The 23,247-nt window shown below is 37.7% G+C and overlaps 1 protein-coding gene across 5 annotated transcripts in view; it reads left to right on the top strand.

The window, feature by feature from the left end:
• Mtmr1 (myotubularin related protein 1) overlaps positions 1–23,247 on the top strand; it is a 73,567-nt gene that overhangs the window by 30,404 nt on the left and 19,916 nt on the right. For all 5 annotated transcript variants that reach the window (XM_077107431.1, XM_077107432.1, XM_077107433.1 and 2 more), the window contains 8 exons: positions 4,819–4,913; positions 5,452–5,559; positions 8,612–8,713; positions 9,021–9,104; positions 12,402–12,551; positions 13,868–14,056; positions 19,243–19,428; positions 19,982–20,188. In XM_077107431.1, the coding sequence (XP_076963546.1) occupies positions 4,819–4,913; positions 5,452–5,559; positions 8,612–8,713; positions 9,021–9,104; positions 12,402–12,551; positions 13,868–14,056; positions 19,243–19,428; positions 19,982–20,188 (1,121 nt within the window). The remainder of the gene's footprint in view (positions 1–4,818; positions 4,914–5,451; positions 5,560–8,611; positions 8,714–9,020; positions 9,105–12,401; positions 12,552–13,867; positions 14,057–19,242; positions 19,429–19,981; positions 20,189–23,247) is intronic.

Here is a 23,247-nt window from a genome sequence, read left to right on the forward strand (position 1 = left end):
CAGATACTTTTTTAGAAGTTTCTTAAAAAGTTAAATGTACACCTACTATATGACCTAGACACTCCATTCTTTAGGTATTTGCCACCCCCCCCCCAAAAAAAAAGGAAATACACATCCAAAGACTTGTACGTAAATGTTTTTAGCAGCTTTATTTGTAGAAACAACCCAAATATCTACCAATAGATGAATGGATAAGCAAGCTATCATGTATCTTTACAGGAAAGACTTTTCAGCAATAAAAAGAAGTATGAAAACATGATGGCCATTGCAAGAATACTACAGAGTATATATGTCATACATATAGATGTAAAACTTCTAAAAATTTTAATAAGTCAAATCCAACAATATATAAAAATGATACTACATAATAAGCAAGTAGATTTTATCCTGGGAATTCAAGGTAAATTTAATATTCAGAGATTAATTAATCCCCTAGTTAGAGGTTTATCAATTTTATTGATCTTCTCAAAGAATCAGCTTTTAATTTCATTATTTTGTTTTCTATTTCATTTAGTTCCACTCTGATCCTTAGTGTTTCCTGGATTTAATTCTCTCTTCTTTTCTAGTTTCTTGAGGTAGGAGCTATGGTCATTGATTTGAGGCCTGTCTTCTTTTCTAGTCTAGGTGTTCAGATTTTCTTTCAAGTGCTTCTTTAGAAGTGGTATCTCACCAATTATGATGTTGTGCTTTCACTTTCATTCAATTGAAAATGCTTAAGTTTTCGTTTTGATTTCATTTTTGAACCTTGGGTTATTCTGGAATGTGTTGGTCAATTCCCACATATTTGTGAATTTTTTCCAATTTTGTTTCTTCCATTTGTGTACAGAAAACATCCTTTTAATGCCTTGAATATTTTTATATTAATTAAACCAGAGATTCTGCGTCTAATAGAAGAAAAAGTAGGCCCTAATCTTCATCATGTGGGATTAGGCCCCAACTTCCTTAATAAGACTCCTATAGCACAAGAATTAAAACCAAGAATCAATAAATGGGATGGAATCAAACTAAAAAGTTTCTTCAGCAAAAGAAATAATCTGTGAGGTGAACAGAGAGCCTACATCCTGGGAGCAAATTTTTACCCCACACATATCAGATAGAGTACTAATCTCTAGGATCTATAAAGAACTCAGAAAGCTAAGTACCCCCCAAAAATAACCCAATCAACAAATGGACCAAGGACCTGAACAGACACTTCTCAGAAGACGATGTACAATCAATCAACAAATATATGAAAAAATACTTATCATCTCTAGCAATCAGAGAAATGCAAATCAAAACTACTCTGATATCATCTCACTCCAGTCAGAATGGCAGCTATTATGAAGACAAACAACAATAAGTGTTTGAGAGATGTGGGAAAATGATACACTCATACATTGTTTGTGGGACTGCAAATTGATACATCCAATATGGAAAGCAGTATGGAGATTCCTTGGAAATCCGGGAATGGAACCACCATTTGACCCAGCTATTCCTCTCCTTGGACTATACCCAAAGGACTTAAAAACTGCATACTACACGGACACAGCCACATCAGTGTTATAGCAGCACAATTCACAATAGCTAAACCATGGAGCCAAACTAGATGCCCTTCAGTGGGTGAATGGATAAAAAAAAAATGTGGCATATATATACACAATGGAATTTTACTCAGGAATAAAAGAGAATAAAATCATGGCATTTTCAGGTAAATGGATGGTGTTGGAGAAGATAATGCTAAATGAAGTTAGCCAATCCCAAAAAAACAAATGCCGAATGTATTCTCTGATATAAGGAGACTGACTCATAGTCGGGTAGGGAGGGGGACCATGGGAGGATTAGATGAATTCTAGATAGGGAAGAGGGGTGGGAGGGGAAGGGAGGGGGCAGGGGATTAGCAAGGGTGGTGGAATGTGATGAGCATCATTATCCACAGTACATGTATGAAGACTCAAATTGGGTGTCAACATACTTTATATATAAACAGAGATACAAAAAATTGTGGTATATATGTGTAATAAGAATTGTAATGCAAAAAAGTTCATGTATAAAGGCACGAATTGGCATGAACATACTCTACATACTCTATCTACAAAGATATGAAAAATTGTACTCTGTGTATAATAAGAATTGTAATGAATTCCATTGTCGTGTATTTAAAAAAATAAAATCAATATAACTAAAAAAAAAGACATTTATTATGGTCTTCATAAACAGTTTATATATACTTGAAAAGAATTTGTGTTTTGATGTTTTTTTACTATTTATTTTTTAGTTGTAGATGGACACAATACCTGTATTTTTATTTATTTATATGTGGTGCTGAGGATCAAACCCAGGGCCTCGCACATACTAGGCGAGCACTCTACCACTGAGCCACAACCCCAGCCCTGTTTTAATGTTATTGATTAGTGTTCTATAAATGTTAGGTTAAGTTTGTTGATAGCATTGTTCAAGTCTTCTGTGCCCTTACTCATTTTTCATCTACTTCTCTCAATTATTGAGAGAGGGGTTTTGAAATCTCACTATAATTGTGCATGTGTCTGTTTCTTGTGGCAGTTCTATCAGTTTTGCTGCATCCATTTTTAAGTTCTGTTAATAGGTGCATAAGTGTTTTGTAAGTATGTCCTTCTGATGCATTGACCCTATTATTAATATGACATTACCTTCCTTATTCCTAGTAATAGCTTTTGCTCTGAAATTTACTTTGTCTGATATTTTTATACCCATGGTAGCTTTCTTTTAATTAGTATTATCATGATGTACCTATTTTCATCTGAATTTCAAACTATTTGTATTTTTATATTTCAAGTGATTTTCTTTTCAGTCACATGTAGTTGGGTCTTGCTTTTGTCTTCAGTCTGATAATCTTTGCCTTTTTTAATATTTATTTTTTAGGTGTAGATGGACACAACACAATGCCTTTATTTTTATGTGGTGCTGAGAATCGAACCCGGGTCTCACCTGTGCTAGGTGACTGAGCCACAATCCCAGCCCCAATCTTTGCCTTTTAATTGAGGTGTTTAGGCTACTTATACATTATATAACTATTAATATAAGGTTATTTACGTATTGTATAATTATTAATATAATTAGCTTTAAATGCACAGTCTTGATGTTTGTTTTCTTTTGGTCCCATTTGTTCTGATTCCTTTTCCTTCTTTTATCATCTTTTAATTTAGTTGCGTACTTTTTAAGGTTCTATTTTATCTCATTTGTTTGCATAGTAGCTATAACCCTTTTTGTTATTTTACTGGTTGCTTCACATCTTTAACTTACTATGGATGACTTCAAGTGATTTTAAATACCTCTTCATGGATAAGAACGTTTCATTTGTCCCTTCCCCATCTTTATGCCATGATTGTCCTTTATTTTATTCTTACTTATGTTATAAACACCTCAATACATTGTTTTATTTTTGTTTACCAGGAATTGAACCCAGGGATGCTTTAACACTAGGTGACATCCCTAGCCCTTTTTGTTTTGAGACAGGGTCTTACTTGTTAGATGCAGGACAGGCTGAACTATGTTATCTGAAGGGCAGGCTGAACAAACATCAGCTGCAGGATAGCCCACGCACTCAAACCCCCCTCTGTCTGGTCCTTTATCACCTGTTTGCATCAAAGCTGAACACTAAACCACCCCCCCCTTCAAGGTTGAATACTCAACTCCCACTCAAGGCTGAACATTTAACCCCGCCTGTGCCAACAAGGCAGCTTGCAGAACCAGAGGCCCCATTAGATTTGGGCTATAAAAACCCTCCTGCCGGGCCCCTCTCTCTCTTGCTCTCTTGCTCTCTCTCTCTCTCTCTCTCTCTCTCTCTCTCTCTTGCTCTCTCTTTCTTCTCTTTCTCTCTCTCTCTTTCTGTTTCTTTCTCTTCTCCTTTGTTGCACTGCTGCAGTAAAGATCTCTTGGTTGCTCCTAGTGTTATGGTCACTTTCCTTTCATCACTAAGTTGCTTAGGGCCTTGCTAAATTGATGGAGCTGGATTTGAACTTTTGATCCTCCTGCCTCAACTTCCCTTGTCACCAAGATTAGAGGCATATACCACAGTGCTAGGCTAACTTTAGTACTTTCAATTGTTCCACTCAGTACATGTGTAGATATGTATATTCTTGTCAATCCGTTGGAATGATACTTTTGGTTAAATAATGATATAGGATCTTTATGGTAGATATAGGCTTCTTAACACTCAAAGGAATTAAATAATGTTTTATACTTGATTGATAATAAAAAGAAAATTAAAATTGATAAGGAAGTTGATAAGGATTTTGAAACAGGATTTTTTTTTCTAGCGTCAAGACAGAACAGAACAGGGCCGCATGCATGCTAAGCAAGTGCTGTACCACTGAGCTACACCCCCAGCCCTGAAACAAGTCTTTTTCTACTTCATTGAAGTGGCTGTAGTTTTGTAATTTGTAAAGTAGTTTGCCTTGGAATAGCATTAGGAGTTAGTATTTAACTTCCATTAGTTTTAAGTAGCAATAATTCATGAAAGGAAAGCCAGTGTCTTCAGAGTTTAATATTTTGAATGTGATTAATTTATATCCCAGGAAAAATGTTGACTACCCGGAAAAAATGACAAAATGTAACTTATTGTGAGGCCTTTACTTAAAATGTCATTAATTTACAAATCAGAGTTTTGTTTTAAACAATTGAACTTTATTAGAAGACTCTCCATCTATGACTTTATTTAAATTAATAATTGATATAATTCTAGGAATTTAAAATTCCTAGAAAATTAGAATAATATACCATACATATTTTGGAAACTCATGCTAAGATTTATTGAAGCACAAGTCTATAGTAGTAGTTGCTACTTTCAGCTTTTTCTTTCAGTGAAAGACGTCATGTATATCTGCCCATTTATGGGAGCAGTGACTGGAACCCTGACAGTGACGGACTTTAAGATGTACTTCAAAAATGTAGAGAGGGTGAGTTTTGAATGTTTGTTTGTTTGTTTGTTTACTTATTTATTTTTTGTTGTACTGGGGATTGAACACTGGGCCTCAAACATGGCTAGGCAAGTGCTATACCATTGAGCTCCATCCCTAGTCCAAGAGGGTGAGTTTTTAAAGTGTGTTTTATTTTTAAAAAATAATTCAGAACAATAAAAGAAGAAAATAAGCAGTCTTCTGAAATCCCATCACCCGTAGATAACCAGAGGGTGAGGTACATTTTTTATTTTTTTTTTCATTTCAGAGGGGGAGTTTTAAGATATCACATTTGCAAAAAGACTTTGTATTTTGACCAAAAGGCTGTTAAAATATCACTTAAACCTGGAGGGGAAGTTTCACTGTAGTCTCAGTGGAAACCTCAGAAGGTGTGCTATAAATCAGACTTCAATTTCTTAGCTGGAACAAAGAGTAAATGCAGGATAAACAAACTTGTTTTATAACCCTGCAAAGACTTAAGACATGAAAACTCAGGTGGCTGACCTTGACAGGTATTCATCTTAATTTTTAAATGTAGGATCCACATTTTATCCTTGATGTTCCCCTTGGAGTGATCAGCAGAGTTGAGAAGATTGGTGTGCAGAGTCATGGGGACAATTCTTGTGGTATAGAGATCGTATGCAAGGTAAATTGCAAACACAAGTGAAAACTAAAAGGGGGCAGTTGGCTCACAACTTTTTTCTGACTCAGCCTTTGTGATCTTTGGTTAGTAAGAGTAATTTGCACTGTTAGTTTCCCAGATTTTCAGGGCAGTGATCTCTTCAAATCTTATATCAACAGATTTAAACTATTGTGTAACTCATCAAATTAATCTTTTTCTCTTAAAATATTTGTCTTCCTTTTTATTTTGGTACTGGGCATCAAACGGGTGCTCTATCATCAAGCTACATCACCACCCCTTTTTATTTATTTTGGGACAGGATCTCACTAAGTTGCCTAGGCTAGCCTCCAACTTGAGTCTTCCTGCCTCATCCTCCTGAGTCTCTGGTGTGCACCAGCAAACCAGCCCTGTTGAAGTATTTATAGTTAATGTGACATATAACCTAAGTGCTGACATTATTTGTTACATCTTAGAGAAAGCAAGTGGAAAGCAGAGATCAATACTTTTTTTCCTTATGTTTCTTTCTTTTCTTTCTTTTTTTTTTTTTTTTTTTTGGTACCAAGGACTGAACTGTAAGCTGTTCTCTCTCATTTGTCCTTCAGCCAGGAAAGCCAGGGGTTCAGGACAAGAGGTTCTATTTTTTTTTTTCATAGCATTTTATTTAGAGACAGGGTCTCACTAAGTTACTTAGAACCTCATTAAGTTGCTGAGGCTGGCTTTGAACTCGTGATTCTACTGCCTCTGCCTCCGTAGCCAATGGGATTATAAGCATGCACCACCATGCCTGGCTTGTTCATTGTTTTAAGACTACTCTTCAGAACATTGGATGGACAAAGACTTCCTAAAGAGTCAAAAGTGTTATGTAAATCATCTGATAAAAGTTTTTTTTGGTGATGCTGGAATTTTCACCTTAAATTGTTTATTTTTTATTTATACCCTTCTTCCAATGAATTAAGTAGAATTGTGTGCCCTTAATGAATATGTTTTATTTCTAATGAGTTTACCTCATATAATACTAAAAACCTACCTAACGTACCAAGTGCCTGTAGAATTGTCAAGTTCCCTTCCAAATTATGTGTTTGGATTCCTGTCAATCTCTTTGCTTTGATCAAATTTCTGAGGACAGCTACCCCTGGTTGGCCTTAGACTGCAGTTAAATACGGTTATTCAAAGAGCCTTTTACTTTTCCAAATTGTGGATCTGCTGGCTTACTAGATACACATTAGTGACTACATGGCACATTGCACTTGTCCTTCTTAGACAGGGTTCCACATGTGAACAGTGACAAGCAGCTGCAGAACTTAAGTCAGAGGACTGAACTGGTTCTGCGATTTTGAAACCTGCCATTCCCCTTCTCATAACTCTAGAGTAGCTTCCCATTGTTCACAGGCTAGGGGAAACACCCCTTCTCAAGTCCCCACATGTCTGAATCTGATTCAGTTTCTTCTGCAGCTTCCTCTGGAGCCACCCTCCCTTCATCCTTGCCTCTCAGTCCTCTTGGCTTTCCTTTAGATGCTCATACTTGCCTTGTGCCCATGCGCTTACATATACACCAAGATTGTTTTTGTTTTTTATGGTGCTGAGGACCGATCCCAGGGCTTCACACTTGGTAACATGCACTCTATCACTGAGATACACCCCCAGCCCCACACCAGGAGCATTGCACATGCTCTTTTATAGCTTGGGATACTTTTCTTTCTGAGAACTCCGCAACAGCAAGTCAGCTCAGGTAGCTACCAAGGTGTGTGTGTGTGTGTGTGTGTGTGTGTGGCGCCTCTCCAGTACCTCAGAAATAGGGTGTGTCAGGAAATTATGCTGCTCTGGAAGGTGTCTTGTGACTATTTTACTAAGATATTTTTATGGCTGGGTGGACATTGGCTAACAGCTGATTTAAATGTTTTCTAACCTAAAAGCACTAAGGCCAGGCTCCTAGCCCTCTCAGCTCACATGTAAGGGCCATATAGTGTGGGATTTATTTTTAATACATGGTACTAAATTTAAAAGTACAAAAACTATATAGCAAAAGTAAATCTTTCTCTCCCCAATATCCCTGTTCCACTCCCTGCCAGCACCCAATTTACCAATTCCTAAAGTAATTTTCTTCATAGATACCCTATGCAGCTAAGCATGTATGTCTAGTCTTATTCTTTGAAAATACAAATTGTACTCTATTATATACAGTGTTCTCCTTTCTTTTACCCCTTACCAGTATACGTTGGAACTTCTTTCTATTAGTATATACAGAGTTACTTCTTGATTTTCACAACTCTTTAGTGTCCGGTTAGCTGTTTATAGTTTATTTAACTACAGCCCCTGCTGATGGGTTATTCCCATGCTTTTGGTGTTATAAATAATATTACATAACTTCTTCATTTCCCAAATTGTGATTCCTTTGTTTGTGGTTACATTTATTTTCAAATATAATCTTCGAGAATGAGATTTTTGTGTTTGACATAGTCATAGTTTTAAAAATATTGTGAGGAAATGCCTAAAACATTGTCATGAGAAAAATGACAGCATCAGAGCTGGGCTTGGTAGGATTGTTCCCATTGACTTGTGCTTGGCCTTTGGCCATCAACTGGCATTGTGGGGAGGCATTTCAAGAAACTGTGAGTTGGAGAAATAGCATCATGTTGCTCTAAGTATGTCACTGTCTCTACATGATATTTTTAAAACTTTCTGTAAGTTCATAGGGGAAGCATCTGAGGCATTATTGTTTTATAGATGGTATGAATTCTATAGATTTTTTTTCAGTGGCTTATAATGCACAACTAATTCCATGGCACACCTTATTCAGTAACTTCACAGTACTTGATGGCACAGCTTTTGTATACAAACCTTATTCTGTTACATCTGATGATTCCCTATATAGTACATCCCCTGTGTTATTGTTTCCCTACTTAATTATTTTATCTCATTGGAAGTGCTTTTGTTAAATTTTTCTTGATAGATGTAGAAAGTTAGAAAATAGGAGATGAATAAAATATTTTATTTATCAGTATAGGCATGGTATCTGCTTCATAGAAGTTCAGTAAATATTGAGTAACTTGAGTTCTAATTTTTTTTTTAAAACCAGGATATGAGGAACTTGCGACTTGCTTATAAACAGGAGGAACAGCGTAAACTTGGAATATTTGAAAACCTCAACAAACATGCATTTCCTCTTTCCAATGGGCAGGTAAGTTCACCAAAGGAAACCTTTTCTGCAAGCAATTGTGATGGTCTAATAATTTTGTGCTTAATTATTCTGTTTTCTGGAGGTTTCCTTCATTTCTTTTTTCTTCTATTGATAAATAATATTAGAATATTTGGATGTTGTCAGTTCTCTGTAATGATTGAGACACTACCAATTTGTTAGTTCAAAACTTGAAGTTATAATAGGAGTATTAATACATTGAGCTCATGCCAGAATGAAAACCTTTAATAATGGGTATATGATGTAATAATATATATACTGACATCTGTTTTGTGTTTTTTGTATCTAGGCACTATTTGCATTCAGTTATAAAGAAAAATTTCCAATTAATGGCTGGAAAGTTTATGATCCAGTATCTGAATATAAGAGACAGGTAAAGGATATTGCTTATCAGACTGAAAATAAATAAGTTGAACATCTTTTTCTCTTCTAAAAGGTTAGAAATTGGTAGAGGAAAAGAAACTTTCCAGTAAGTTGTATATAGGCACAACTTCTCTATCTTATGGGTTCTCCATCTCTTGGGGTGCCTCTTCTCCTATGCCAAACTTTATTTTTTTATTGGTTGTTCAAAACATTACAAAGCTCTTGACATATCATATTTCATACATTAGATTCAAGTGGGTTATGAATTCCCATTTTTACCCCAAATACAGATTGCAGAATCACATCGGTTACACATCCACATTTTTACATAATGCCCTATTAGTAACTGTTGTATTCTGCTACCTTTCCTATCCTCTACTATCCCCCCTCCCCTTCCCTCCCATCTTCTCTCTCTACCCCATCTACTGTAATTCATTTCTCTCCTTGTTTATTTTCCCATTCCCCTCACAACCTCTTATATGTAATTTTGTATAACAATGAGGGTCTCCCTCCATTTCCATGCAATTTCCCTTTTCTCTCCCTTTCCCTCCCACCTCATGTCTCTGTTTAATGTTAATCTTTTCTTCCTGCTCTTCCTCCCTGCTCTGTTCTTAGTTGCTCTCATTATATCAAAGAAGACATTTGGTATTTGTTTTTTAGGGATTGGCTAGCTTCACTAAGCATAATCTGCTCTAGTGCCATCCATTTCCCTGCAAATTCCATGATTTTGTCATTTTTTAGTGCTGCGTAATATTCCATGGTGTATAAATGCCACATTTTTTTAATCCATTCATCTATTGAAGGGCATCTGGGTTGGTTCCACAGTCTAGCAATTGTGAATTGTGCTGCTATGAACATCGATGTGGCAGTATCCCTGTAGTACGCTCTTTTAAGGTCTTCAGGGAATAGTCCGAGAAGGGCAATGGCTGGGTCAAATGGTGGTTCCTAGAATTATTGTTTGATTTTTTTAATAATCTCTATCTCCTGATAAAGATGCCTAACTTCTTCTTTTATCTGTTTATGTAATTCATTTTCAATGTGTTCTTTCACTGTTTGAATTTGCTGTCTCGTATCCTCTTTAAGGTTCCATTCCATCTGTCTAAGGTATTCCTTGAGTTCTTTATATGACCATTTTTCTGATGCCTCTAGGTCCTCCTGACTATTTAGGCTGTGCTGCATTGTTTGTACTCCTTTTCTTCCTTGCTTTTTCATGCTGCTCATATTACTTCTTGTTCTGTTTGACTGCTGAGTTACTGTTTATTCTTATAAATTTATTTGATGCTTGGGAGGAAAGATATTAGAAGGGAAGGGAAGAAGTCACTAAAGAGAATGAGAGTAAGCAGGTAGAATTCAAGGAAGGGGGAATAAGAAAATTGAAAAGAAATGAAAAGACAAAAGAAAAAAATAGAAAAGAAAAAAAGAAAAAAAATTTTAAAAAATAATAATAAAAAATGAAAATTAAAATTAAAAAAATAATAATAAAATAAAAAAATTTTTTAAAAATTTTTAAAAAATTTTAAAAAGTTAAAAAACAACAACAAAAAAATGAAAATGGAAAAAAAACCCCAAATTTAAAAAAAAATTAATAAATGCAGTCTTAGAGTTTGATTAACTTCTCTTCCGGTAGGTGGAGCTGTGCCCACTGCGCCAAGCCTCTCCTCTCAATAGGCGGGAACCAATCCCTGTGCAGCAGCTCCTCCTCCCAGACTGGGCGGGTCTCCAATCCTGAGTGCCTAGGGCCTTCTCCTGTGTCTAGTCACTTCCCCACTTTTCCTCAAGCCAGGCCCGGCTCACCGGTGACGCTCACCACAATACTGGCCACACGCCAGGTCTGCTTCTCCTGGGAGCCCTGTTTTCATGAACGCCTGGGCACACTCTCCCTGTTTGCCACTCCCTCAGACCCCAAGTCTGTAGAGCTTGGGGCTGAGAACCCCCAGGGAATTTGCTTGCCCTCCGGCAGCCACGCCCCTGGTTGCTGGTGCAAGAGACCTCAGTTGTCAGCACTGGTGGGAGTGGCAGCCAGGAGTTCCGCGCCACTCCTGCCACTCCTGATTCCCTTGGTCTGGCTATAGCGCTCACGGGAGAGCTGGGAGGGGCCCCCAAGGTTTCCCTGCTGTGTGGAGAGGGAAGGCTAGGGGATTACACACCTGTCACTGCTGGTTTCAATGAAGTTATCTCCTCCGCTGCGTTTTGGTGGCGTCAGTTGTTTGCCATGGTGGTATCCCATGCAAATGGTGACAGTTCGTTCTCTTTGCCAGGTGACCAATGCAATGGGTGGGTCCTGACTGTCTCTCCCAAGCCCCGTTTCAATCCTGTGCTATGCCAAACTTTTGACTCTGTCACTGATTGTTCATCCTTTGCCAGAGGGTGTGTAAGGGATCAAGAATGGAGGTTTATAGACAGTCATCATTACCCTAGTTACATGTATGGTTTCACAAATGGTGTGATCCTACTTTGGGTACAACCAGAGAAGTGAAAAATTCTGCTCCATTTGTGTACATGATAGCATTCTGCTGTCATGTATAACTGATTAGAACAAATAAATAAATAATTTAAAAATTAAAGAAAAAGAATGGGGGTTTAAAAGACAGATCTTCCAGGTGGTTTTTATTAGATGACCTGATAAAGAGTTGATGTCTACAAATCCAAACCACTTAATTAAGTTCAATTTGTGGTGTATGGTAATACTGCATCTGTCTGAGGTGGTGCTACTGAGTTTGGGAGCTCCATAGTACATTGTCAGCTCCAAGTTATTTCCAGTATAATCTTATTTTCATGACATTTTATGTTTGTCTATACCTTTTATTTGATGTAATGTTTTGTATTACTTATTTTCAACATTTATTGTTACGTATATAAGGTACTTTTAGTGTATTTTTAGAAACAACACTAAGCTTATTTTTTTAGAAAACAGGACAAGAAATATATAGAACTGGAATTCTAGTGTATATTTTTATACTTGCAATATTTGTATGATTTGGAAAACCTTATGCTTCATTAGATTTTTAGAATATCTAGGAAATAGGTTATACCAGATTTTATACACACACATGCACACGCACGCGCGTGCACACACACACACACATATATATATATACACACTCATATATATATATATATATATATATAATACATATATATTATACAAGTGTATACATATGTGTATATACACATGTATGAATTTTTAAGTAACAATAAACAAGGTACAAATGATTTTTTGTTGAAAATAAGAAACAGATGTGATTAATGATTAGTAATTTTTCAAAGTGGAAAATTATGTTTTTCCCTTTTTCTTTACACCCTTCAGGGCTTGCCAAATGAGAGTTGGAAAATATCCAAAATAAACAGTAATTATGAGTTCTGTGACACCTACCCTGCCATCATTGTTGTGCCAACTAGTGTAAAAGATGATGACCTTTCAAAAGTGGCAGCCTTTCGAGCAAAAGGCAGAGTCCCTGTAAGTAATGAAGATTGTCATTCAGATGGAAACATACGCTGTGTTAGATCAAATATGGGAAGATGCAAAACAGAAAACAATCTAGGCAAGTGGACAGTAGGTGAAAAAAAGCTTAAAAATGAACATATCTTTGGTTCTCAAGAAATACCTAATGGGGTTGGGGATGTGGCTCAAGTGATAGCGTGCTTGCCTGGCATGTGTGAGGCACTGGGTTCGATCCTCAGCACCACATAAAAATAAAATAAAGATATTGTGTCCACCTTAAAAAAAACTTTTAAAAAAGTAAATAAAAAAAAGAAATACCTAATGATATAAACATTCTTTTTGCTGCATCTCCCCTTTGTATGATTTCCCATTTCTAAGTGCAAGGGTAACTTAAGTTATGTTCTCCAAATGTAGAGGAGAATAATGAAGACACAGCAAGAAAGAACATGATGTTGCATTAACAGTTCACATACCGGTTTCACGAAAATGTCCTGGAAAAGTTACTTTCTTTCTTCATGCTGAGTGTAATGCTGTAGCTGCATGGGAAGAACACTGTTACAGAAACAGTTGCAGCCAGCAGGGAGTAATGGTTTTACCCTGGAGTTTCTATCTGTTATAATTCTGAGTCACTTGGCCATTGAAAGAAAATGGAAGGTTTGGTGGCAGAGTTTAAAATTTTTTAAGAGACTGTTTACTTTGTCTTCACCCTGCCACATATGTTATTGTGGAGATACAATGATTATTTTTTAATTAGGAGAAAAGAGTAAACTAGTCAATTAAATAGGTTTGGGGCTATATTTCAGTAATAGTTAGACTTAGGGTTTTTTTGTTTGTTTGTTTTGTTTTTTTAGAATCATCGAATTTTTGAGGTGAAGGGAGATTTTTAGAGCTCATCTAGTCAGATGAGTTACAACCTGAGCAGAACAGTGGGTCCTTTGGCCACTGTACTGCTCTCTCAGCTCTGATGAGCCAGCCTCCCACCTCCCAAATCCTACTTTCTAGAAGATCTGTTGACTTCCACCTTAAAGAAGTAGCCACCTGCCCTCAGTACCTGAGTATGTTGTGCCTTTGGTACAAGAGTAGCTACCATGTGCTAGGCTGATGTGCATGAGGCTCTGGGGATAGAGGTGGCCAACTGTCTGGCTTAGGAGAAACACATTGAACAAGCTGCTGCACACCCTGCCACGTGGTTATTATCCACTGTGGCATGAAGGAAAATAAAATGTGCTTGGAGAGGAAAATTTTAGGGAGAGATTGTGCTTTTTGTCCCAAGTAATTAGAGAATATATTGCTTTAGGAACTGTACTAATATTTTTGCTTAAAAACACTAGGTATTGTCATGGATTCATCCGGAGAGTCAGGCAACAATTACCCGTTGCAGCCAGCCACTGGTGGGTCCCAATGATAAACGATGCAAAGAGGATGAAAAATACTTGCAAACAATAATGGATGCTAATGCACAGTCCCACAAACTTATTATCTTTGATGCCCGACAAAACAGTGTTGCTGATACCAACAAGGTACATGCTTTGTTTTTTTTAATTTTTAAAAATTATTTTTAGATATACATGAGAGTAGAGTGTATTTTGACATATTATACATACATGGAGTATAACCTATTCTAATTAGGATCCCATTTTTGTGGTTGTACATGATGTGGTGTTTCACTGGTTGTGTATTTATATATGAACATAGGAAAGTTATGTCCAATGCATTCTGTCTTTCCTATTCCCATCTCAACTCCCTTCCCTCCATTCCCCTTTGTCTAATATACTGAACTTCTGTTTTCCCTTCCCCTCCCTTATTGTGTATTAGCATCCACATGTCAGAGAGAATATTTGTTCTTTGTTTTTTTGGGATTGGCTTATTTCATGTATCATGATAGTCTCCAGATCCATCATTTACCAGCACAAATCATAAAGTTATTATTTTTAATGGCTGATTAATGTATCATTGTGTATATATACCACATTGTCTTTATCCATTCATCTCTTAAAGGGCACCTAGGTTGGTTCCATAACTTAGCTATTGTGAATTGAGCTGCTATAAACACTGATTGTGGCTATGTCACTGTAGTATGTTAGTTTTAAATCCTTTGGGTATATACCAAGGAGTGGGATAACTGATTCAAATGGTGGTTCCATTCCAAGTTTTTTGAGGAATCTCCATACTGCTTTCCATAGTGGTTACACCAGTTTGCATTCTCACCAGCAATGTATGAGTGTACCTTTTCCCCCACATCCTTGCCAACATTTATTATTACTTGTATTCTTGATAATTGCAATTCTGACTAGAGTAAGAAAAAATCTCAGTGTAGTTTTAATTTGCATTTCTCTAATTGCTAGAAAGGTTAAATTTTTTTCATATATTTGTTGACCATTCATATTTCTTCTTCTGTGAAGTACCTGTTCAGTTCCTTTGCCCACTTATTGATTGAGTTATTTGGTTTTTTGGTGGTGGTGGTGGTGGTGGTGGTGGTGGTGATGTTAAGTTTTTTGAGTTCTTTATATATCCTGGAGATTAATGCTGTATATGAGGTGTGGGTGGCAAAGATTTTCTCTTTTCTGAACAGGATAGAAGACAATGAAGTGCCTATTAGATATTGAGAAAATCACCTCCATGAAATTAAGAAAACTATCCTATTCACAAAGATTCTGTAGGCTGTCTCTTCACATTCTTTTTTTTCTAATTTTTTTAGTTATATATACATGGACACAATATCTTTATTTTGTTTATTTATTTTTATGTGGTGCAGAGGATCAAACCTAGTGCCTCATGTGTGCAAGATGAGCATTCTGCCACTGAACCCCAACCCCAGCCCCTCTCTTCACATTCTTGATTGATTCCTTTGCTATGAAGAGACTTTTTTAGTTTGATACCATCCCATTTATTGATTCTTGATTTTACTTCTTGCATTTAGGAGTCTTGTTGAGGAAGTTGGCTCCTAAGCAGACATGATAGAGAGTTTGGCCTAAATTTTCTTCTAGTAGACACAGGGTCTCTGGTCTAATTCCTAAGTCCTTGACACACTTTGAGTTGAGTTTTGTGCAGGGTGAGAGAGAGGGGTTTTAGTTTCATTTCGCTGCATATGGATTTCCAGTTCTCCCAGCACCATTTGTTGAAGAGGTTATCTTCTCCAATGTATGTTTTTGATGCCTTTGTCTACTATGAGATAACTGTATTTCTGTGGGTTTATTTCTGTGTCTTCTATTCTTTACCATTGGTCTTCATGTCTGTTTTGGTGCCAATACCATGCTGGTTTTTTTTTTGTTACTGTAGCTTGTAGTAGGGTCTGGCATTTGATGTCTTCTGCTTTGCTTTTCTCACCAAGGATTGCTTTGGGTATTCTGGGCCTCTTATTTTTCTAAATGAATTTTATAACTGCTTTCTCAATTTTTATGGAGAATGTCATTTTGGGGGCTGGGCTTGTAGCTCAGGTGGTACAGCATTTGCCTTGCATGTGTGAGGCACTGGGTTTGATCCTCAGTACCACATAAAAACAATTAAATAAAATAAAGGTACTGTGTCTGTCTACAACTAAAAAAATAATTTTAAAAAAAAGAGTGGATGTTTTTTAAAAAATATGTCATTGGAGTTTTAATAGGAATCGCATTAAACCTGTATAGTGCTTTTTGTAGTATGGCCATTTTAACAATATTAATCCTGCCTATCTGGTAACATGGGAGATCTTTCCATCTTCTAAGGTCTTCTTCGATTTCTTTCTTTAGTGTTCTGAAGTTTTCATTGTAGAAGTTCTTCACCTCTTTTGTTAGATTGATCCCCAAGTATTTTTTAAGGCTATTGTGAATAGAATAGTTTTCTTAATTTCATGGAGGTGATTTTCTCAATATCTAATAGGCACTTCATTGTCTTCTATCCTGTTCAGAAGAAATAAAAGCAGGACACCAAAATGCATGTCTACAATGATTTTAACCATAGCAGTGTATGTGTCTAGGAAACACACAGGATATTCACTTGTTGAAGTCCCCATCAACTCTTCTACATATATGATTATGTCTTATGCAAATAGAGAGTTTGACTATGACTTTTCTGGTATTGTATTTCATAGCTACTTGCCTGATTCCCTATAAAAAAGTCTGTAGCACAATGTTGAATCTCAGGTAAAAGCAGGCAGCCTTGTCTGGTTCCTAAACTTTTTTTATATATAGTTGTAGATGGACAGAATCCCTTTATTTATTTTTATGTGGTGCTAAGGATTGAACCCAGTACCTCACACATGCTAGGCAAGCACTCTGCCACTGAGCCTTAGCCCTGGTTCCTAATCTTAGGGGAAAGTATTCCATTTTTCACCATTAGGTATGATATGAGCTATGGGTTTTCATACATGTCCTTTATCAAAGTAAAGAAAGTTTACCTCCTTTCCTAGATTGTTGAATGTATTTATCTTGAAAGAATGTTTGATTTTGTCAGATCCTTTTTCTGCATTGAGATGTTCATGAAGTTGTTTCCCCCTTCATTCTGTTAATGTGCTGCATTTCATTGATTTTTGTATGTTGAACCCCTCTAATGGATCTAGTAATGCCCCCCAAATTTGTGTCTACCTGGAACCTCAGAATATGAACTTATTTAGAAATTGGGCCTTTGTAGATGTATTCAGTTAGGATGAGGTCTTAACTAATTAGAATAGGCCCTGAATTCAATGACCAGTGTCCCTATAATAAGGTCATATAGAAATAGATGCAGAAAGAGGGAGGATAGCAAAAAGTCTCACCCACCTCCAGTGCCTTCTTCCCAGTAGAGTCAGTGATTCCTCTGTTGTCTGACCCTCTTCATGCTTGGCACTGAGTCCCAGCATGGTCTCTGGTCTCATTGTTCATCATTCTTGCTGCTGCCCTAGATTTCTGTCTGCTGAATTTCTTATGCCCCTCTCAGGAAGCTGTGTCACTGTCAATCTCCATGGCCCCTTAACCTTGGATGTTCTTGCCCATTTCTCACCAAGTTGTGCTTTCTTCCCTCTGGTGGAACAGGCCTGGCCAGTGTTCCTGGTGTCCCCTGGGTTCTCCCAGAGCAGAAGACCTATAGCCCTGTGCTACCCTTGACTCTGTTCTTCCTGGTCCACCCCAGATTTGGGGGACCTGAAAGACCGGAGTCTCTACTTGTTTATCATTGTTGCTCCAGGAATGGGCATTCATATTTACTTGGTAAATGATTGGAAACTGAATGAAGAGTGTGGTCTTTGGGTCACAGACATGTTTACCTTTGTTTATTTTATTGAGCTAAAAAGTCAGATAACATAAAACTTACCATTTTAGCCATTCCATAGTTTACAGTTCAGTGACTCCTAGTACATTCATAGTGTTGTGCAATTAGCACTACTGTCTAACTCCTGATCCTTCTTACCACCCCATATACAAACCCCATCCATTGTAGCAGTCAATTCCCATTCCCTTCTCCCAGCCCCTGGGACCCACTAGTCTTATTCCTATGGGGGTCCCTTTTCTGGACACTTCATATAAATGAAATCATCCAATATTAAATCCCTGTATTCTTTTACTTCGTTTTCAAGGTTCATCCACATTTTAACAGTAGTACCCTATTCCTTTTTATGGCCAAATAAATAATATTCAATTGTATAGATAAACCACATTTTTTTATCCAGCTATCTGATGATGATGGACATCTGGATAGTTTCTCCCTTTTGGCTATTGTGAATAGTACTGTTGTGAAAGTTTTTGTACAAATTTTTCTTTGAATACCTTTTCTGAATTCTGTGGGATATATGTACACAGTGTAATGGCTGGATCATATTGCAATTTTGTTTAACTTCTTGAGTAACCACCAGGAAGTGGGCTATATCCTCCTTTTTTGTTACATTTGTATTTTGTTTTAGTTAAATTGCTTAGATAAATGTTATGGTTTGTCTTTTGATCACCAAATTATTTTATTGCAGAAATTTTATAGCAGTGCAACTTTTTTCTATTCAGATAGATAGCACTAACAGTAGATACCTTTTTAGTTTGTTTTCAGTTTCTTGAAGGAATTTTTTTAATTGGTTCTTTTTAGTTATACATAAAGAATACCTTCTTCTTAAGTAAGAACATACATAAAGAATACCTTCTTCTTAAGTAAGAACCAGTTTTTTATATTTAAAAAATTTTTAATAGATGAAGGATTGTTATGACTTTAATTATATACCTATAAAAAGATATGAAGTCCTAACTCCTAATACATACAAATGTGACCTTATTTCAAAATAGGGTTCTTACATGTATAATTAAGATGAGGTCATATTGTATTGAGGTGGGCCCTAATTTTATACAAAGGGTATTTTTTATAAGAAGAGAGAAGAGGCTAAGATGCAAAGGGGAGAAGGTCAAGTGAAGATGAAAGCAGAGATTAGAGTGATGTCTCTACAAACCAGGAATGCCTGGGGCTTCTGCCAGGAGCTGGACAAGCAAGCCCAAGGAAGGATCCTCCCCAAGAGGCTTTTGAGGGAACCTGACCCTCCCAACACCTTAATTTCAGACTTTCAGCTTTCAGAATTGTGAGATGATACATTTCTCTTATTTTGAGTTACTCAGTTTGTGGTACTTTGTTCTGGCAACTCCAGGACACTCAGATAAGTATATACAAGGTTTATCAATGGATGTGTTTGTTGCTTCTTTAGTGGTCTGTATCTGGTAGCACTAGAAACAATAGAAAAGTTAATTCCAGATAAATGGTATATATCTTTTGTTTTTCACAGGCAAAGGGTGGAGGATATGAAAGTGAAAGTGCTTACCCTAATGCTGAGCTTGTGTTCTTGGAGATACACAATATTCATGTGATGAGAGAGTCACTACGGAAATTAAAAGAGATCGTGTACCCTTCCATTGATGAGGCACGGTGGCTATCCAACGTGGATGGGACACATTGGCTGGAATATATAAGGGTAAAGAGGTCTAGTCTTTGATCTGCTTTCCATTTAAGATTTCACTCCATCAGTGCCATAAATTTCCCCATCTCCAAGTGGGTTTTGGTATCACAAATAAGTGCATCTTTGCTTTGTTTATGAGCTTTCTTGGTTTCCTCAGGCAGCATCCTGACTATGGTCTTTGTAGAGGGCTTTTGTGACAATCAAAAGGGTTAAGGCTTACCTCAAGTCAGGTTGTAAAAGAACTTTGTGACTCTTTAGAAAAGGACCCGAATTACTGCTGTAGTTTTTCTTTGTGTACTTTTTTTTTAATGTTGTTAAAATTTCCTGGTGATTCTTAATTGACTGCATGGCATTCTTCTGTGTATGTATGTGTGTGTGGTTCTGGGGATGGAAGCCAGGGCCTCCTGTATGCTAGGCAAGTGTTCTGCCACTGAGCTCCAGCCTTCAGCCCCTGCATGGCATTCTTGTTTGGTTTATTGACCAGAACTTCCAAAGTTCTCCTTAGAATTATTTTATGCACTAATTGAAATTCAGTGTAGTTTTGTCTGATATATCTCCTTTTCTGAAGATGCTTCTTGCTGGGGCAGTAAGAATTGCTGATAAAATTGAATCTGGGAAAACCTCTGTGGTGGTGCACTGCAGCGATGGTTGGGACCGAACAGCCCAGCTCACATCTTTGGCGATGCTGATGTTGGACAGTTATTACAGGACCATTAAAGGATTCGAAACTCTCATAGAAAAGGAGTGGATAAGCTTCGGACATAGGTTTGCACTGGTAAGTTGAGATGATGAGGTCTGTGGTTGAGTGTTTTGCTTTGTCACATGTATGTACCTGCCATGTGTAGCATATACAGACATGTGTGCACACACTTGCGTGCAGACTTTTACCTCTGTATCAAACCTGAATTGCCATAATAGAATACCATGAACCTCAACATTGTATGGCAGGGCTTTTTTTGTGTACATGTATGCCTTTTTATTAAAAATGAGGTAGAATTCATATAACATAGAATTAATCATTTTTAAGTGCTCCGTTCAGTGTCCTAGATGACCTTCATAATGTTGTGTAACCATCACCTCTGTTTAGTCCCAAACTATTCATTATCCCAAATGGAAACTCTATACATATCTTAAGCATTCAGCTTCCATTTTCCCCTCCCTTCAACTCCTGACAACCATTGCTCTGCTTTCTGTATCTGTGAATTTTCCTATTCTAGGTACCTCATATAAGAGGAATTATACAATATTTACTTTCCCTTAATGGCTTTATTTCACTAAGTATGATGTTTCAAGGTTGATATATATTATAAAAAATATCAAATTTTCTTTTTTATGGTTAATGATATTCCCTTGTATATATATATGCCATGTTTTGTTTTTCCATAATCTGTAGATGAACACTTGGGCTCTGTCCACTTTTTGCTGTGAACATGGATGTACAAGTTTTTGCCATAATGAAGTGCCATGGACTGGGCAACTTAAAACAACAGAAATGTATTTTCTCACAGTTGTAAAGGATGGAACTCCAAAATCAAGTTGCCAGCAGGGCAACTTAGTTTCTCCTGAGCCTCTCTCCTTGGCTTACAGATGGCTGCCCTCTTGCTGCCTCTTCACATGCTCGTACCTATGTGCATGTGTCCCTGGTGTTTCTCTGTGTGTCCAAGTTTTCTCATGTCATAAGGGTACCAGTCATATTGGGTTAGGAGCCACTCTAATGGCCTCATTGTAACTTCATCTCCTTAAAGGTCCTATCTCCAAATCCCATAATATTTGGAGGTACTAGGGGTTAGGACTTCAATTTGCAAAGTACATAACTCACCTCAAAGCAACCTGCTTTCAATTTGGGGAACATATCCCCAGGAGTGAAATTGCTGGGTCACCTGGCATGGCATTTTGTGGCTGCCATTTGTGTTTTTATCCAGTTGGTAGCTAATTCCTAGTCTCTTGATCTCTTGGGGATTTGTCTTCACCATGCATTGGATTGGAAGACTCCAAGATTCCCAGAGAGACTCATTTTGGAATGCAGGATGGGCAGCATGAGGACTTCAGTGGCTTCCATGTAAGAGCACCAAGTGGAGAGCAGAGAGAGGCCCTCACAGCCCTTTAAAATGGTCAGGTCCATAGCCTCCGAATCCTGTGCCCCAGGGGAATTCTTGTCAGATCCTTAGATACATTCCTTCCTTTCTCTTGCTTTGGTTTCCTCTGAAATGGAGTGGTATGGGGGAATGGAGGTTGGGTGTATCAAGTGCTTAGATGTCAGGGTCCCTGCTAAGTGCCAGCCAAATTTAACCTCTTTTGGTTATTTTTAAACACTATCATGAACACCTTTGTTTCTTGCTTCTCATCAAGGGCTAGACTCAATGGGGAGGATAGAGTATAGAATCTTTCTAAATATTTGCAATTTGCCTTCCCTAAGGATTTAGAAATCATTCTCTTCTACCTGTCCTTTCCAAACTGTATGTCTGGAGGGAGGTAAGGCTGGCAAGTGGCCTTTCTCAGATGGGCAGCAGTAATGGCTGTCTATTGAAACAACAGAGATGTCAGCACACAACTGGGCTGACCAGGAGTGCATGTGTCCAGATAGCCCACAATTCTGTGGTCCTGTCCTTCCTTGCTAATGCTGGGGCTGGTCACATCATGGCCACAGAGAAGGTGATGTGACTGTATGATTCATAATGGCCTCAATTTACTGAGTACCACTGTATGTCCAGCACCATCACATGAATCATCTTATTGAATCTTGATAGGCAGGTACTATCATTGACAGGCAGGGAAACTGAGGTTTCAGGAATATGAGTTATCTCCTCTAGGTCATACTGTTAGAATTGAGCCAGCATTTAGGCCATGGTTTCAGGCCTGTAACCACCTACCCACTGGATCCCTGTAATCTACCTTACCTAGAATTTCTGGGAATGAGACACCTGAGCTACTGAGGCCAGTTCCTGCCCTTGTCCACCTGCTTCCATCATCTACCTCATGGACCTTATTATGAAACTGACTGTTCTTCCTTCATCCTGTCCCCATTACTACTCTTTCCTAGATCATTCCCTTTGGTATAGTAACATACTACTATATCCCCCCAAACCCTTTGGCCTCACAGCCCTCTCTAGCTGTCACCCCAGTTATCTGCTCCCCTTTTATAACACTCCTCAAAGTTATTATATATATTTTCTATCACTGCCTGTCTCCTTCCAGCTGTCTTGACATCATGGTCTTCTCATGGTTGTCAGCAACTGCCACTTTGCCAAGTCCTTCTCTTATTTGGCCTGAGTATTAGATGCTGTTGATTCTTCCCCCCTTCTGGAAGCACTTTCTTCACTAGGCTTCTGGACCTCTATAAACTTTTACATTTTCTCTTATTGCTGGGTCCTCTCCTTTTCTCCAACCTTTTAATGTTGATGTACTTCAGGGCTTAGTCCTTAGATGATTTCTCTTCTCTGTTTACTTAATCCCTGAGTGATCTCAGCCAGTCTCATGACTTTGAGTACATGTATCCAAATCTGTTATCTCCTCTCCATTGCTACTGCTGCCCTCTTAATTCAGGTCTCACCAACTCCCTTAGAAAGTCTCCTAAGTAGTCTCTTTTCAACCTGTCCCCTTCCAATCCACCATCCCTACTGTAGCCTGATGGAACATTCCAAAAGACAAATCTGATGCTGGCACTGCCCAGTGTGAATCCCTGAGTGCCCTCCTGTGGTCTTCAGGATTATAGGCAACCTGTCAGCATGGCTCTCAAATCCTTTAGTTTTCTGGCCCTGGCCCACGTCTCCAGCCTCATCTATCAACTTCCTCCCCTTACCTCATCTCCCAAGCCTCAGTAATGCCCAGCTATGT

Source organism: Callospermophilus lateralis, chromosome X, assembly GCF_048772815.1.
Source record: "Callospermophilus lateralis isolate mCalLat2 chromosome X, mCalLat2.hap1, whole genome shotgun sequence".
Lineage (NCBI taxonomy): Eukaryota > Metazoa > Chordata > Mammalia > Rodentia > Sciuridae > Callospermophilus > Callospermophilus lateralis.